General features: G+C 38.3%; 1 protein-coding gene across 2 annotated transcripts in view; it reads right to left on the reverse strand.

The window, feature by feature from the left end:
* Positions 1-948: 948 nt before the first annotated feature.
* Positions 949-16,453, reverse strand: part of LOC108978305 (proteoglycan 4) — a 42,089-nt gene continuing 26,584 nt past the window's right edge. For both annotated transcript variants that reach the window (XM_018948511.1, XM_018948510.1), the window contains 4 exons: positions 3,237-6,907; positions 2,999-3,169; positions 2,664-2,935; positions 949-2,519 (listed from right to left, as the gene is read on the reverse strand). In XM_018948511.1, coding sequence (XP_018804056.1) covers positions 1,601-2,519; positions 2,664-2,935; positions 2,999-3,169; positions 3,237-6,899 — 5,025 coding nt within the window. In that variant the 5' untranslated portion in view covers positions 6,900-6,907 and the 3' untranslated portion in view covers positions 949-1,600. The remainder of the gene's footprint in view (positions 2,520-2,663; positions 2,936-2,998; positions 3,170-3,236; positions 6,908-16,453) is intronic.

Raw genomic sequence — 16,453 nt, forward strand, 5'->3', positions numbered from 1 at the left:
GGCGGTTTTGGAGTTACAGTTGTCACCAGTTCAAAAAACATAGTTTTGAGAAAAACGCGTTTAAAGCTTCACACCAGCGCTTTGAAGTGCCCGAGCTCTCTTTGTTATTTGTCGAATAACTCAAAAACTAATCATCGGATCAGCGTGAAATTTTCAGAGAATATTTTTAAGATATTACTCTTAACGAAAATGCAAAAACAACATTAATTTTATTAAAATTCTGACTACCCCTAACCCCTTAATATAATACTTCCTCATTGACTGTCCCGCGTTTGGGAGGTCAAGATAAGCATTTGGGAGCGCATACCTTCAGACATTCCACCGAGTTAATTGGAATGGAAATTAAACGCCCGTGCAAATTGTTGTTGGGTAGTAAGCGTTTTGCTAATTGTTAAGTTCGAACACAGGAGTTCTTCTTTTCTATGGCCTCGCAAAGAACTACATGTAGTAGATCTTTGATTAGCCATCTCACCCACCAAGTTGTATGGATGATATGAAAACATTCAGGCATTTTATTCTTCATTATGCAGCCTTGTAAAACTGAGGTTAAAACATCTCGACGGTCTTACCTTCAGCGAACTAGGAGACGTAGCAGTAACAGCAGTTTTAAGGAACTTGTGAAAGGCTCAAAAGGCTTTGTCGGCTTGTAAGGGTCTTATGATCTATCATAAAGAAGTTTTACATAAAACAACGACCGGTGTTCTCAGCTGTCCAATGAGATCCCTTGACCTCGTAACCCAACCTAATATAACTTGAAATGTGAGAGAGCATACTCTTTGGAAACACCTGAGTGCGAGAGCTAATTGAGTGGGAGAATTTCGTCATTGTAGAAGTTGTTGGATATTTTAGTTTTATTATTGTTAAGTTTATTGGTCTTTTATTAAATATATTACAGACTTAAGACTACTTAATTCGCAATCATATAAGACTTACTAAAAATAATACAATACAATAACAATATAATATATTTTTTACTCGTTCCTGTGGCTACAAAAATTCATTAGAGATACAGTTAATAATTCGTTTCGTTTCATTACATTAATTATATAAAGTATTTGATTGCTTTTGCATAAAAAAAAAAATATATTTTTTAATATTTAAGCTTATATTAACATAATGGATGGATAAATGTAACAAAAACTCACTGGACGCGTCGCAGGTTTCGGAACTTTTAAACTCCCTTATAAATTAAACTAGATTTTCGTAAATTTATATTAAAAGCTAAGTAATTATAATAAAGTCATATAGACAGCGCGCACTAGAAAAGAGGAAAATTCCAAAAACATCTACAAACTATCATACAAACATAGCTAAACTCATCGACTCGTCGGTGATAAGCCATTATATAGTCATATTAATATAGTACAATTATTAAGCCGATTATTGTTATGTTTTAGTACAGATTGTGTAGTTATGGAAATTTTGATTTTTCTGTATTGTTTCTTTCTTCATATTATCACAATCTTCTCTCTGAATACGAATTCGCATAAGCTACTTTCATGAATACATATAAACACCAGCTGAGACGAAGAGAGGGTAAATGGAACTCTCTTACTTCGCTGCGGCATATTTTCTTCGCTTGCGCTGAGCGCTTCCCGACTTAATTTAATTTATGATTTGCCGGCAAATCCTCGGAGCGTATACAACGTCCGCGATAGCAAATCTCCGTTTCGGATGTCACTTTCATCGACGTGGACGTGGCGTAGATGACTTTGTCCATCAAGTTCTTTTTAGCTTGGTCGTCCGCTGGCGTTTTTACAGCCGTCGCTGATAACGTGGGCTCTGTAGCTTCCTCCGTTGCGGCATTCATCGCTTGTGTAGTCGTATCGGCTTTGGTGCGTTTAATATTCATGTATTCTTGTCTGCGCTTGCCGACTGCCGCCAACGCCGCGGTTACCGCATGATCTTCCGATTCGTCGATGGCGAATAGATCGTGTAGTTGTCTCTTGACTTCGGAGAATATGCTTGGTTGCGATTCTAGATCATCGACTGCTTCATCCATGCGTCGTGTAGCACTCTCTTCGGTTGCATTTTCGTCCTCATTTCCTGTTGGCGCGATTGTGCTTCTATCCAAATCTTCATCCATAGCGAGTGTTGTTGCAAACGATGTGACCTCTAAGGGTTCCGATGTTGTCGGCTCGTTGGTGCTCATTGCACTTAATGGACTGTTTGTTGTTATTGTAAATGTGGTGGATACCGGTGTAAGTGGCGTGGTCGTCTTAAGTTCCTTCACTATTTCTTCTGTAGACTTTTCCTTGCCGTAGAGTGAATTGTACAGTTGGGAACCAAGACCTTGCGACTCGGCCGTCTCGAAGCTTTCAGTGTTTTGTGTTGAAGGCAATCTGAGTTTCTTGAACTTGTTGCGTCTATTGACGCGGTTGAAAATTGTGGTTTTCTGTGACTCAAAGAAAGTTCCATCTGTTGTACGTTGCGTGGACTCCTCTGCTGATTCGAGTGGTTTCTCTTCAGGTGCCTTGCCCATGACTTCTTCCAGAAGTTCAGCAAATGATTTCTCGGGCCTGGGAAAATTTTTGATAATACTTAGTTAAAATGCGCATTTGGTTACAATCTGGACTTTCAAATGTCATGACGGTACATTATACCCGTCTTGTTTTTACCTTATGTATCTATACCATGTTTTAATTAAATTTTCATGTACTTACTTTAGATTAGGCCCTTTAAGTGCTGGCTTTGTCTCACCAAAGCTTGCGGATACGTTCACTTCAAAGTTATCCGCCTTTTTGCTATCTTCAGGTCCTATGGTCACGATTTCCGGCTCTTCATCGAACTTGTGTTCTTTCTCCTTATTCTGTTCTTTGGGGTTAGTAGGCTTGAAGTGGTGATTGCCGCCGAATTTCAATGCTGGAGACCATTGTGATTCCTGACCATCCAGTTGGAAGTTCGGTCTTTGACGGCGTCTTTGCGGTGGTGAGGCCTTTTTGGGAGTATAAATACACGTAATATTTTTGAGCTGTACAAGAAATTGCTAAAGGCTCACCTCGTTCTCATACAGATCATGATTGAAACGGTTTATTTTGCGGAAATTATTCTTGGGCTCTTCAACTTCAGCTTCCTCCTCTGGAATCGACGTGGTTGATGATAGAGTTTGTGGACGACGCGTGCGTGCGCGCACTCTAATCACCTTACGTGGTGGTATGCGTGGACGTAGCTATTAAAGAATGTATTAAAAATATATATTCTACAAATTTTGATTGAGAATCTCTTTTGCCACTTACCGAAGTTTTCGTTTCGGTTTCCGGTGTTGTTGTGGTTGGCGGTTCGGTAGTTGTAGTGCGCAAACGTGGATAATTTCGGCGTATAAATGGCGAACGTCTTGTGGTAACTAACGGCTCTTCAGTGGTTGTTGTTGGTGCTGTGGTAGTGGTTGTAGTGCTTGTTGTACTCGGAAACGTGGTAAAGACTGGATTGATCTCATTGCGTATTATCGGTTCTGTAGGACTTAAATCCTCTTGGTTGGGGAAATAACCTGGTCCGAAATTGTCCTTAGTGTACTGACTGTACTGTTGAGCGATTTGCATTGGTTCCAACATACCGGCTGGGAAGGTCTGCTCATTCGTTTCCACTGTATTGCTTGGCGTAACCGTGTACACTTGCTGAGTTTCTGACGTTGGTGCCTCGGAACCGTAGTTTGTCGCATAAGAACTCGGTATTGCCGTCGGGCTAGATGGTTTGCGTGATGACAATGGCTTTATAACTGGATAATTTTGATTCAAAACATCACGTTGGTAGTCCAAATCTTCATCTTTGCCTGATTCGCCATACTTCTTACGGTGTTTTGTACGCAAGCTTTGGCGTTCCTCTTGTGTGGGTTGGTAGCGTATACGATTGGGATTGCGTATAAGTGGATTACGCGCTGCAGACGATGGGCGGCGTGTTGTCGGTGTGATATCTGCCTCGGCATCTGGTGAACTGGTTGTGCTGGCTGTTGCACGTGAACCGAATGGACGACGTACCCGTTGTGCGGGACGTCTTGTAGATGTTTCCGTTTCAGAGTAGGATACAGAAGAGGTTACTTTAGAAACGAGTGGCTTACGCACACGATTGAGTGGACGTCTCGTTGGACGTGTGGGCTGTTCTGGTTCTGGCTCTGGCTGATTTGGTGTAGTTGTAGTAAGTTCACTTATAGCATTTTGTTTATCCTTCTCTTGCAAATTATTTACTAGTCCTGGTAGATTTGGTGTGAGTGGTGGCAATTCTGACGGTACATGATAAGGATTGGGGTCATACTCAACGGTGCTATCGGGTATCTCGTTTTGATTATATAAAGGACGTTGACTAGATGCTTGCTGGCGATGCGGTTTCAATTCAGTCTGTACATCTTTTTCGCGCTGCAGTTCTAAGACATCCGGCCGTTGTGGCGAGACCACATTGTATGCATCTTCCGGTCCCGAGATCGCTGATTGTGACGGTGAGTAGAACGTAATACGTTGTTTGGTGGTCGATGTAGTCTTATGAGTGGTGGATGGTACATTGGCATCCCGTTCGTAGTCCAAATCAACGGGCGTATATTGTACCTGCTCGAAAGGTGGATTCGTGGGATTTACTAATTGTGGACGATTGCGGAAAGCATCTTGTTGACGGAAATACTGTTTCATGCGATACTCCTCCTCTGGCGTAGTGCTTGTGGGTGGACGTGTGGTGAAACGTGGTAGCGGCTCCTCAACTGGTTCTTTTGGTATGGTACCAAAAGAGTAGAGAGGACCGTTGGCATTCTGATAATCAACCTGTCCATTGGGATTGTAAGTAAAGAAGGTATGTGCTGGTGCAGCAGTCGTTGAAGTTGTGCTGGTTGTAGTGGTAGTGGTGCTTGTGGAAGTGGAAGTGCTAGGCGCTGGACGGTTGGGCTGAACTTTGTAGATGTCATCATTGATTATCTGGTTAGGTGCTGGTTGGAATTGAGCATATGGATTGTTAATGGTTTGTGTGAAAGCAGGTTGCTCAACTGGTTGCTGCTGTTGTTGTTGAACTGTGTGCTGTGGACGTTTCTTCTTTGGGCGATCAAGTTTGGTGACCTTCGGTGAGTTGACCTCGCGTATGGCATCTTGATTATAGAAGTAGTTGAATTTGTTGCCGCGTGTAGGCGCCAGTGTGGAACGTTGAGTAGTGATCTCAAATTGATCGCGTGGTTTCTGCACAGGCTCATTCAATGCTGGATAGTAGTCCTTGGTTGCCGATGGCTGCTTTACACGTTGTGGACGCACACGCTGTGTGGGCTGTGCTGGCTGATACTGGTTAATATCGTTTTGGCTATAAACTACGCTTGGCTTAGCTGGCTGGCTCACAATTTCTTGTGTAGCGCTGTTGCTTTTGGCGAGATTTATGACGATTGAGCCAACATGTGGCTCAGGCAAAAGGATCTTATTGAAACCGCTGGGTGTGCGGTAACTAAGCGGCGCTACAAAGAAAGGTATCTCACGTAGCTCACGAGTTTGTGCGAGTTGCGATAAATAGGGTAGCTCAAACTTCGCATAACCTTCCGGTGTCGACATACCAGCTGGACCGACGAATATCTCTGGTATTTTCTTGGTGGGCGCATCCACAACAGCGATTGTGTTGGAGTGACGTAGTGCTGAAACAACATCCGCTTGCGTGGGACGTGCCGAGTTACGTACCAAGAACATGGCAAGCGGCGGTTGATGAGCCTTCGGTTTCGGACGTGGTGTAGTTAATTGCTGTTGAGGATTAACATAATTCTGGAAAATAGTCGTCGGCTTGAGTGTGGTGGTCTTGGGGCGGCTCGTGCTCGTGCTGGGTGTTGATGTAAAATAGTTCTGTTGATCCAGCGAACCAAGCGTGTCTTGCGTATAAAAATTATTGATTTGGAATGGATTAACCGTAGGCAATGTAGGATTCACATTGTATTTGTTCACTTCGTAAGCTTGCGACTCGGGTTTTTGCTGATTATAGAGCGTGTCATATGGCACATACAACAGCTGTACATCTTGTGGATTGCCAACATTATTGTTGGGCGCCAAGGCGGGTGCGGTGGGTGCGCTTTGCTGGAAGGGCGCTGTTGGTAAGCTTTCCGGTTGTTGGTACGAAGGTATTTGCCCGTTATAGCCGGATTGCGGTTTATTCAAATCGAAGAATTGCTCCACTGGTGTGTCGGCAGGGAATACTTGTGGTGTAACGCTCTGCAAAGATTGCTGCGTTGGATTCGGTTTAGACTCACGGTAAATGTTCTTAGCCGGGAAGCTGTCATCAATGTAATTCTGTTGTGGCAACGGTTTCTGCAAAGGTTGCTGTATGGGTTTCTGTGGTATTGGGTGGAATTCTGGTGGGAACACCGGCTGTTGATTATATAGTGGTGAACTGAAGAGTGTAGCTTGTGCGCCGCCACCACCAAAGGTGTGTTGTATCTGATAGCCGGTTTGCAGTGAGCTTGGTCCTGTGGCGCCGACACCACGATTACCACCATCTGTACGGAAAGGCATTTCGAATTTGAAGAAAGACTGTGAAGTCGGTTCGCCGCCTTGTAGCGCGGATGCCTTTAGCGGTGACGCGCCGAAAGGTGAACCGACTTGTGGACGCGCTTGTGGCTGATTTACGAAACGTTGAAATTGGTATGGGAAATCGAATGGCTGCTGTTGCGGTGCTGGTGGATTATGCGGCTTTGGCAAATCACCAAAGCGTCCGTTTGGCGGAAAGGCTTGGGAGTAGGTGAGTACACGCGCATTCGCCGAGCGATCTTTGGCAGTCGAGCTGTCCACTGGTTGTGCTAGCGGCACCCAATCGAACGAGTCGGAGACGCCGGGTGAGGTCGGTTCCAATTGACGTGACCATTTTTCAACTGCCTGCGCATGCGCGAACAAGCATACACAAAGGCAAGCGATCAACGCGCTGCTTGGGGTGTTAAACATTTGTTGTTGTCGGGTCATTGTTGGGCCTGCAAGCGAAACAGAACGAAAAGTATGTAATTAGATTTAATTGCGGTTAATTTCTTATGCATAACTACAAGTTGTGTTGACACGCTCTGCACGTTCTCACGCCGTGCGCATGCAAAGAATGCTATAATTTTATAATTAAAGTGTGTGTGCTTGGAAAATACTGGCTGTTTTGTTCTTTAATTAAAAGCAATACAAATAATTGAATTAAACCACACGCGTCTAAGCTAAGTAAATTAAATCTAGGAAGTCAAAATTGCTCGCTTTTTCAAGCGTATTGGCAATCAAATGCATAACATTCGAGTTTGTGCTTGATTTCCTAGCATTTTCGAAGCTGCCGCCCAGCAATCCGTCAAGGATCGGTTGCTGCTAAAATGAAACTGAAAAGCTTTTGCTTGAGACATTGTGTATACAACGCGTAGCAACTAAATTATTTACTATTATTATTGTTGTTGTGGCCATAATCACTCATTGGCAAGTCGGTGATTTTATAAATTATATGCGCGACGCACTCAATTGATCGGTTTTAAGCGCAACTTGCGGATCTGGGCTACAATTTTATATTTTCATGTATAACGGCAGGTGGAAATACCGTCCAACTCTTTTGCTACATATAGTACAACTATGCATGCGCGTATATATACTATATATATATTTATCATTTAATTTATATGCTCCAGTCATTCGCAAGCGCGTTGAAATTTATGTTTTAAAATTTTTGTTTTTGCACTTCATAATGACAAAATCGAATTTCCTCATTGTTTTAATACCCGATCCGATACTCATTCTTCATTTCATCGGCAGCATGCCACTCTACCCACAATCCCCCGGTTTATCTTTGATTTTTATCTCAGTCTCTTTTGAATGGCATTTAACGATCTTAAGTGTTTTGAATTTGAAAATTTGTAGAGTCAATTTTTAATATCCGCATTCCGCGATAACTTTAAAATGAAAACTTTGTATTGTTGTTGCTACTACTCGCTGCCGAAGTACCATTTAAAATGTAATTGCTTGTCTTATGGCATAATTTGCGGTAAAAGGCAATTTGTGGCTTTCGGAAGTTCAGGTTCATTGCTGACGTAGTATGAAAGCGGGAATTCGAAAAAATGTTGCCTTTTCGTTTACACAAAACCTTACATATACTTGTGAAGTTATGTAATAAGCTATGCTTTTACTGTGACTATAAGTTAAGTCAGCTTTTTAATAAAAATTTCGATCCCTGGTGAAATATATCCCAGGATGTTTACAAGAAATTTGCTTTGATGAAACAAGAAAAAAAAAATTATGTTTCAAATTTCAACTTCTATTTAAATAATAATTTTTTTTTTCACTACGTTTATAAAGCGTTCAATTTTATTACGAAAATTCACGTTCTGTAAAGAATGTGTTTCGCACGCTGCGCTCAACTTATGGCCAACATAATCGGCTTACTGAGCGTTCTATTCGTAACACTATAACCCTTTTTGAGGCTCAGTGAGGAAAATATAGCAGCTTTATCTGAGAGTGCACACGACGACCGTGCAGAGTTGATTTGGCGACGTTTGCAGCAACTCGGACTGACGTATGGAACGACATGGCGCATTTCACGTCATAATCGTTGATTGAAAGCGCTCGACCTTCCCAAGCGACATCGTTTTGCTTTATGGGCTCTTAAAAAGTTACAAGAAGATTCGACGTTCTCGAGTCAAATTTTATTCAGCGGTGAGGCGGTATGGGTATGTAAACAAACAAAATTGCTGCAATTGGGATGAAGAGCAGCCTGAAAAGATTCGAGAGCTGGCATTTCATCAAGAATCATCGGTCCATATATATTCAAAAATTGTGCCGGGGTGAACGTAACTGTCAATGGCGCCCGTTATGGCGCTATGACAACCGATTATTTGATGCCTGAAATTGAAGCTCGTGGACTCGGCGACATTTAGTGTCAACAAGTCGGCGCCACTTCCCACACATCGCATCAATCGATGGATTTATTGAGTGAACACTTTGGTGAGCAGATAATTTCACGTCTATGGGCACCAAGACTGTGAGATATCACACCGTTAAACGTTTTCCGGTGAGAATATGTGAAGTCTAAAATCAATGCGGACAAGCCCGCTTCTATTCAGACCTTGATGACACCAGTCGAAACGCGCGAACGTTGTCATTGAATCTAGGATTGGATGGTTGATTGATAGATGATATAAGATTGTTAACTATGTAAGTAAGTAAGTAAGTAAGTAAGTAAGTTACTAAGTGTAGCTAAGAATATTTGACTGATTAATCGTTGGAATAATTGATTAAGTTTGTTTATTAGTTGTTTGTTTGATTTAATTATTAATGGAGTAATTATAAAAACTTGCTTTATTAGTTAATCAATTAGGACAATCATTTATTATTTGACTGTTCCATTGAATGAATCTTTCATTGATCGACTGAGGAATTGATTGAAAGACTGTTAATTGCTTACTCGATTCTTTGACTTTATAGTTTTTTTTAATTGAAATCCAGTATGCTTCTAAAATTTTAGTTCAATGAACACTTTACGACTGTTTCAATATTTCTCTCTAGCATCAATTGCTGATATTACTACCATTACTCCTACCTTAATAATATTGATAGTCAAAAAAGTCTTTTCGTATTTTGTCAATATTCATCGTTGCAGTCGTATATCTCTAGTTCTACCAATCACATTGTATCATACTATATAGTGTTGGAAAGGTGAGATATTAAGCTTCATTTAAATTAATTTCGGGGAAGTTAAAAAAAGTTACAGCTGTTAAAATTTGAGTAAAATAATGAGGAAATTCGCTATATTTTGAAATTTTTGCATACAAAATGGAAAGTTTTTGAGTTGGTACAACAAATTTTCGACAGAAAGACTTGCGGTATTTTTGAGGTGTTTTTATTGAATTTCAATTGTTCATAAAATTTTTTTGGATGACCTATGCCCAGCTGTTGACCGATGCCACGGCTGCTACTGTGCCGGTCCCTTTCGACCAATTCAGCGATTTTATCGCAATTTTCGACGACAGGCCTTCCGGATCGTGGCGCATCTTCGACCACCTCTACACCAGAACGAAAACGTTGAAATTATCGTTGTGCGGTGGAAATGGAAACTGTATCGGGTCCATAAACTGCACACATTTTATTAGCGGCTTGAGATGCATTTTTGCCTTTATCGTAGTAGTACTGTAAAATATGCCCTATTTTCTCTTTATTTTGCTCCACGTTTGCGACGCTATAACTCACGAACGTCTTAAAAGAAACGACAATCAATCAAACACATGTTAGCGCGTGAAATGAGCTTTCCCAAAAGGTATAGCATGACCTGATGCAACGAATRAAACTAGAACTACACGCTCTCAGCGCCAACTAGCGAAAATACCGCAAGACTTTTTTGTCAACCTAATATTATACAAAACTGGAAGCTGTGAAGGTTATTATAGCTTCGCTACAGCCGAAGTTAACATTTTTTCTGTGAATATTTTTATGTCATTATTCAGTTAAACACTTATTTATTTTGTTAAACTTGCAGCAGCAATGACCTCGCCATTGAAAAAGTTGATTAAACCAACCGTTCTGATTATTTTCTCTGCGCGGTGAAAAGTGAATAAACCTTATACTAATTAATCACAGACTTCAGCTTATTTATATTAACCACAATTTTATAAACTTCAACTCGCAGATTTGCATATATTTGCGATAATTTTCCAACTTTAATTTAAATTTAATTAAAAAGAGCTGAAAAACTGCAGCAAAACGCGAACAATAGGCAAATGATTGAAAACGGAAAAGTGCAAAAAACTGTTGAAGTGTTGATGGATTTATGTGCAACCAAGGCTAATAACGTCAGTGCTATCAATACGCCTAGTGGCACATAGATGCTGGCTGTTGTTGTTAATACTGTTGTTGCCGATTGTTAGCGTGTCTAATATGCACATGATGATAACTGAATGGCGATTGCAATGGCAGTTAAGTATATACGGACAGATATATATAACTAAATACATCTACACACACACACATATTTACAGATGTATGTACATATATGCATATCGCATCTTTATAAGTCGGTGTTGCTTCTTGTTGCTTATGGATGCGCAGCCGAGAAAGGCAGCATGCGATATCCATCAGCGTATCTTAAGCACCGTGATGTCTGTGGTCATTGAATTGTAACGAGACAAAAACTTGTAGCAAGTCGACAAAAAAATAAAGGCAACAAATAAAGTAACAAAAACAACTGCAATATAAAATTGCTGCAAAGAGCAGCTTGAAAAAATATATGTATATATGGGTGTGTGTGTGTGTGTATCACGCGCTCTTTTAACTGGTCGCTTGGCTACTTGACTGGTCGGCTGTCTGCCCGGCTAGTTGGTCACTTTCATTTTCACTTTTCCACTGAATTACTCGTGTGCAATTTCATTTCATTTCTTGCCTGTCATGCATGTGAGCGCATGCAAAGAAAAACAAAAACAATGAGAGCACTATCAGTAATAGTTCAAAGCTTTGTAAAAGCAGTAAGCGGATACGCTCAGGGGAACAAGAGACCACGTACACATATATTCGTACACATACACATATATACGCACACATGCACATATATACGCACACATGCACATATACGAGCACATATTTATGTGTAAATACAAGCACACTGCTAGATTGTGAAGCAAGCATTCAAGATATGGGCTAAATGAAAGCAAAAGTTGTTGAATTTCTTGAGTCGAATAATATCATTACAAATATTATTGTTTTTTGTTGTTGCTCTTTTTGGAAACAAAATGCATTGTTCGAACGGCGAAAAGTGGAGAAACAGAAATTAGAGTACAAGAGGTTTTCTAATATTTCAATTATTTCAACAAATTGTGTAGTTTCTGTGCTTGAACATTAGGGTGGTGTTGCTATTAAAAAAAAATAAAAAAAATAAAAAAATAAAAAAAATAAAAAAAAAAACGGGAAAAACTTGAACTTTGTCTACAGTGAAGTTATAATATCCCTCACATGCGCATTTCTTATAGCGTGAAAGTGTATTAAACATTTTTGTCTTGATTTAGATCGCTCAGTTTGAATGACAGCTATATGCTATAGTCGGCCGATCTGAACAATACGACTGAGGATTGTAGCATTGCTTTAGTAAATATTCTATGCCAAATTTCGTAAGGATAACTTGTCAAATAAAAAAGTTTTCCTTACAAGAAGTAGTTTTCGAGAATTTACTTTGTATGGCAGATATGCGATATAGTAAACCGATTTGAACAATATGTTGGGAAATTATCGCAGAATATTGTATAATAATATGTGGCAAATTTCTTGAAGTTACTTTGTCAAATAAAAAAGTTTTCCCTACAAGAAGTAGTTTTCGAGAATTTACTTTGTATGGCAGATATGCGATATAGTAAACCGATCTGAACAATATGTTGGGAAATTATCGCAGAATATTGTATAATAATATGTGGCAAATTTCTTGAAGTTACTTCGTCAAATAAAAAAGTTTTCCTTACAAGAACTTAATTTTGATCGGTCAGTTTATATGACAGCTATGTTTTATATTGATCCGATGTGAACAGTATATTTGGAAATTGTAACATTTGCTTAGAGAATATACTGTGATACATTTTGTAAAGTTGAATTGTCAAATAAAAGAATTTCTATACAAGGTCTGGCTTTTGATCGGTCAGTTTGTATGGCAGCTATATCCAATAATCGTCCAATATATACGGTTCCGATAAACGAGCAGCACCATAAGAAGAAAAACACATCCACAAAATTTCAGATCGTTATCTTAAAGACTGGTGGACTATCTGAACCAGAAGTCCTGGTATATGTCACACAAGGATGCTAGTAGTAGAAAGAGCAGCTGAATTTCTTATCAGAAATACGAAACTTAAAACAAAAAAATCCCTTAAAATCTAAAATTTTTACGCCTAAAATTAATATTTTTTTCCTAAATTTTCGTTCCTAAAGTTTATTTTCCAACAAAAAATGTCTCACCCAAATGCTTTTAAAATCTTCAAATATTGTAATCATATGCAACGCTATAGATATTATCTTTATACTCATCTTTTCATGTCAACCAATAAATGACATCAGGACATAAGTCCTGGTAAATGTCACACAAGGATGCTAGTAGCAGAAAGAGCAGCTGAATTTCTTATCAGAAATACAAAACTTAAATTTTTTTAAAATTTTTTTTCCCTTAAATTTAATTTTTTTCCTTTAAATTTAATTTTTTTTCTAAAACTTTTTTTCCAACAAAAAATGTCTCACCCTAATGCCTTTGCATACTTCAAACATATTCATATGCAAGGCAATAGATATTATCTCTATCTACCTTTAGTCTCTTCATATCAACTTACTGACCAATAAATGCCATTAAAGCAGCAATTATTATGATTACTACGTTTCTTTATCCAAAGTGGAAAAGAAAGTGCGGCGCAGCCCTTTTGACGTTAATCTTTCATAAATTTGTTGCTTTTGTTGTGCATAAATATGCTACTCATGTCACCAGTTGCTTTTGATATGAGCTTGTGCAGCGCGTTTAATTTCAATAATTTTTTTTTTTTTATGAATCCAGTCAAGCAAAGAAGAAGAAAAAAGCGGCGAGGAGAGAAGTGGAGCAGTTGTGAGGGCTCGTTAAGTACATAAAAGTATTTAGTTGCTATTATAAGTTTATGAAAAGCATAACCAAATAAGTAAAACGAAGAATGTATAGTCATAAGAGCATAAAAAAGCGAGGCACTCGATAATATTGAAATAAGGTAAAAAAAAAACAATAACAATAACATCAAACAGTTTTGGTCTGGCAATATGCAGCTACATTACAAAGTAAAATTAACAACAATAAAAACAATAAAAAGCAAAAAAATAAAAAAAAATAATTTTTAAACTATTTTCTGGTTAATAGAGCATATTTTCGGCGCAGTGGTAGTATTGAAAGCAACAACAATAAATACAACAAATGAAAATTTAAGAAATTCTCAATTTGCTTTTTTGACTACTTGCCACATATATAATGACACCCGTACTTCAGCTCGTGTAATCAAATGGGTGTGGCAAGCTTTACTCACCACAAAACATACAGACACACAAGCGCCTTTGTGCGGCAATAATGACCGTTTTTACAAAAATATATTACAATTACAGGCTTTTGACTCATTACTTCGCCGTTATTGTTGTTTGCACTTATTATTTTCCTATTGACCCTGAACAAATTGTTTGGCAATATTGAAGGCGAAACTTTTTGGCAATGATTTTAATATTGCACCCATGTGCTTGCTGTTGTTTGTGGTTTTTGGTAGAAAGTTGGAAAAACTTCAAAAATATTTGATTGACAAACAAGTTTTTCGCTTCGTTCCCTTATAAGAAAATTTCCATATAGTATATAAAGAGCAATAACAAAGTTATCTAGTTGAATGAAATTCCAAGTTTGAGTGGTTGTCTTATAAGATCGTGCAATAATCTCCTACTATTCTAACTCAAATTTGCCACTCTTTAAGCATTATATAATAGAAAAAGCAAGTTTCCTTTTTTCAAAATATGATTATACTATGATAAAATTTGATTCGGACTTGTCCATTGAAACTGCCCGTTAAGCCGGGTGGATAAAAAATTTAGCCTATATTGGTGCAAGATTTTTTATGTTCTTAATACTATGTGCAAAGAATAGTAAGGCTTTATTCATAATTTTAAAAGCCTTAATTTATTCTTCAAAATCTATGTGGTTCATCTGAACGTAATCCCACTTGACCTAAATTCATTGTGGAAATCCTCGAAACAGTTGTTAAAGTCAGTTTCCGAAATAGTCTTCAATGCACCTTGACTCAAAACGGCTTCCTCGAGGTAGTCGTTCAAGTTTTCTGAATAGCTAGAAAACACATGGAGCTTAAGCAGGCGAATAACCACCCTATGCGGCACGATATTTGTTGAAAATTTAGCGAAAAACTCTCGAAGAATCAATGTTGTATGCGACGGTGATGCAAAAACCAAGAGTTGTCGGCCCATAATTCCGTTCTCTTTTTACAAATAGCTTCGCGCAAACGACGTACAATACTCAAGTTGTACTCTTTGTTGACGGTTTGGCTATTCGGAAGCTTTTTGGAGTGAACCACACACCGATGGTCGAAGAAAACTGTCAATATAATCTTGATTTTTGACCTGCTTTGACGTGGTTTTTCGACTTCGACTCACCTTTGTCATGATATTCGGCCAATTGATCGTCTGTTTCTGAGTCATAACCATGAATCCAAAACTAATCGGTAGTAATAATACGTTTCATGTTATCCTGGTAGTTGGAAAGGCTGACACAATGTTTTTAGAAAAATTTACTGATTTTGGAACCAATCGTGTTTTAATTTTTCTTCGGCCCAAATGACGATATGTCAAAGAAGCCAGCAAGATCTCTGACAGTTAATCGTCGATTCTCAAGCACAAATTTCTTTATTTTATTGACGTGTTGATCAACAGTTGATGTTGATGGCCGTTCTGGACGTGATTCGCTGCCAACTCTTGCTCGCGACAAACAATTATCATCGAAAGCACTTTCCATTTTCTGCTCATTTCGCCACAAGAAATTTGAGTTTCCGCACACAAAATACGTCAGAAATACAAGCGTATACTAAACACTAATGATTATTTTGATGTGATATTTTGCACAGATATCACTGAAAGTCATACCAATCTAGAAAAAAGTATTTCGACGAATAAGTTTTCGCGCGAAATTTAAATTAAAAAGTTTTAATACTTTTGGCCCACAGTAGTATGTCTACTTTTGCATACAGTTTTTATACATAAGTCTCGCTTGTGATGGCTCAAGCAAATTTTGATTTTTCGGATTTTTTGTTATCGCCAAAAAAAGTGTTTTTTAGAAATTTTTTTATGTTTCTTTATAAATAAAATAATAGTTTGTATATAAAATTTAATCTTTAGCGAGTTTTGTGTTGTTTCTCTAAGTTACTAAAAGAAGGTCCTAAATTGCTGCGGAGTTGAAGTTGTTCATCATAGTTGGAAACATAAAACTAAAAAAAAATTTAGATTCAATAAAACGTCCGGCTTTGAAGATTAGATTGCAAAAGGAAATACAAAATTTGCCGAATCATCAAATGTATACCTATTAGTTGACAACATCCGCTTTGAGTTTTAACTGAAGTCAAGTACTTTTAAAAATTATGTAAATTGATATTAATTAATACAACAATTGTGCTTCTATTACCAATATTTTGGTTTTTTGTAAAATAAAAAAATGAATTCTAATCGACACTAGCATTACAGTAATCTGCTCAGATAGAATTATGAATCCACGCACTTATGAAAAACAAAAACAAAATATATATAAATATATATCGCGTTTGGTTTCAGTTATTGACACTTCATCAAAGCCTTGATTACTTGCTACTTTTTCTTTGTCTTCAGCATTTGCATTTCAGGCGTCAGTTACTGTGTTCGTTATTCATATAACTGTGGTGTACTTTAAGCTTATTACGAAGCAAATGTGTGTAAACATCAATTGCTATTGTAATGTAATCCTATTAGCCTTGAACATAAACCTTTGCGGGCAAGGTAACCAGTTG

The sequence above is a fragment of the Bactrocera latifrons genome, unplaced genomic scaffold (genome assembly GCF_001853355.1).
Source record: "Bactrocera latifrons isolate USDA-ARS-PBARC rearing strain unplaced genomic scaffold, ASM185335v1 scaffold_12, whole genome shotgun sequence".
Classification (NCBI taxonomy): Eukaryota; Metazoa; Arthropoda; class Insecta; order Diptera; family Tephritidae; genus Bactrocera; species Bactrocera latifrons.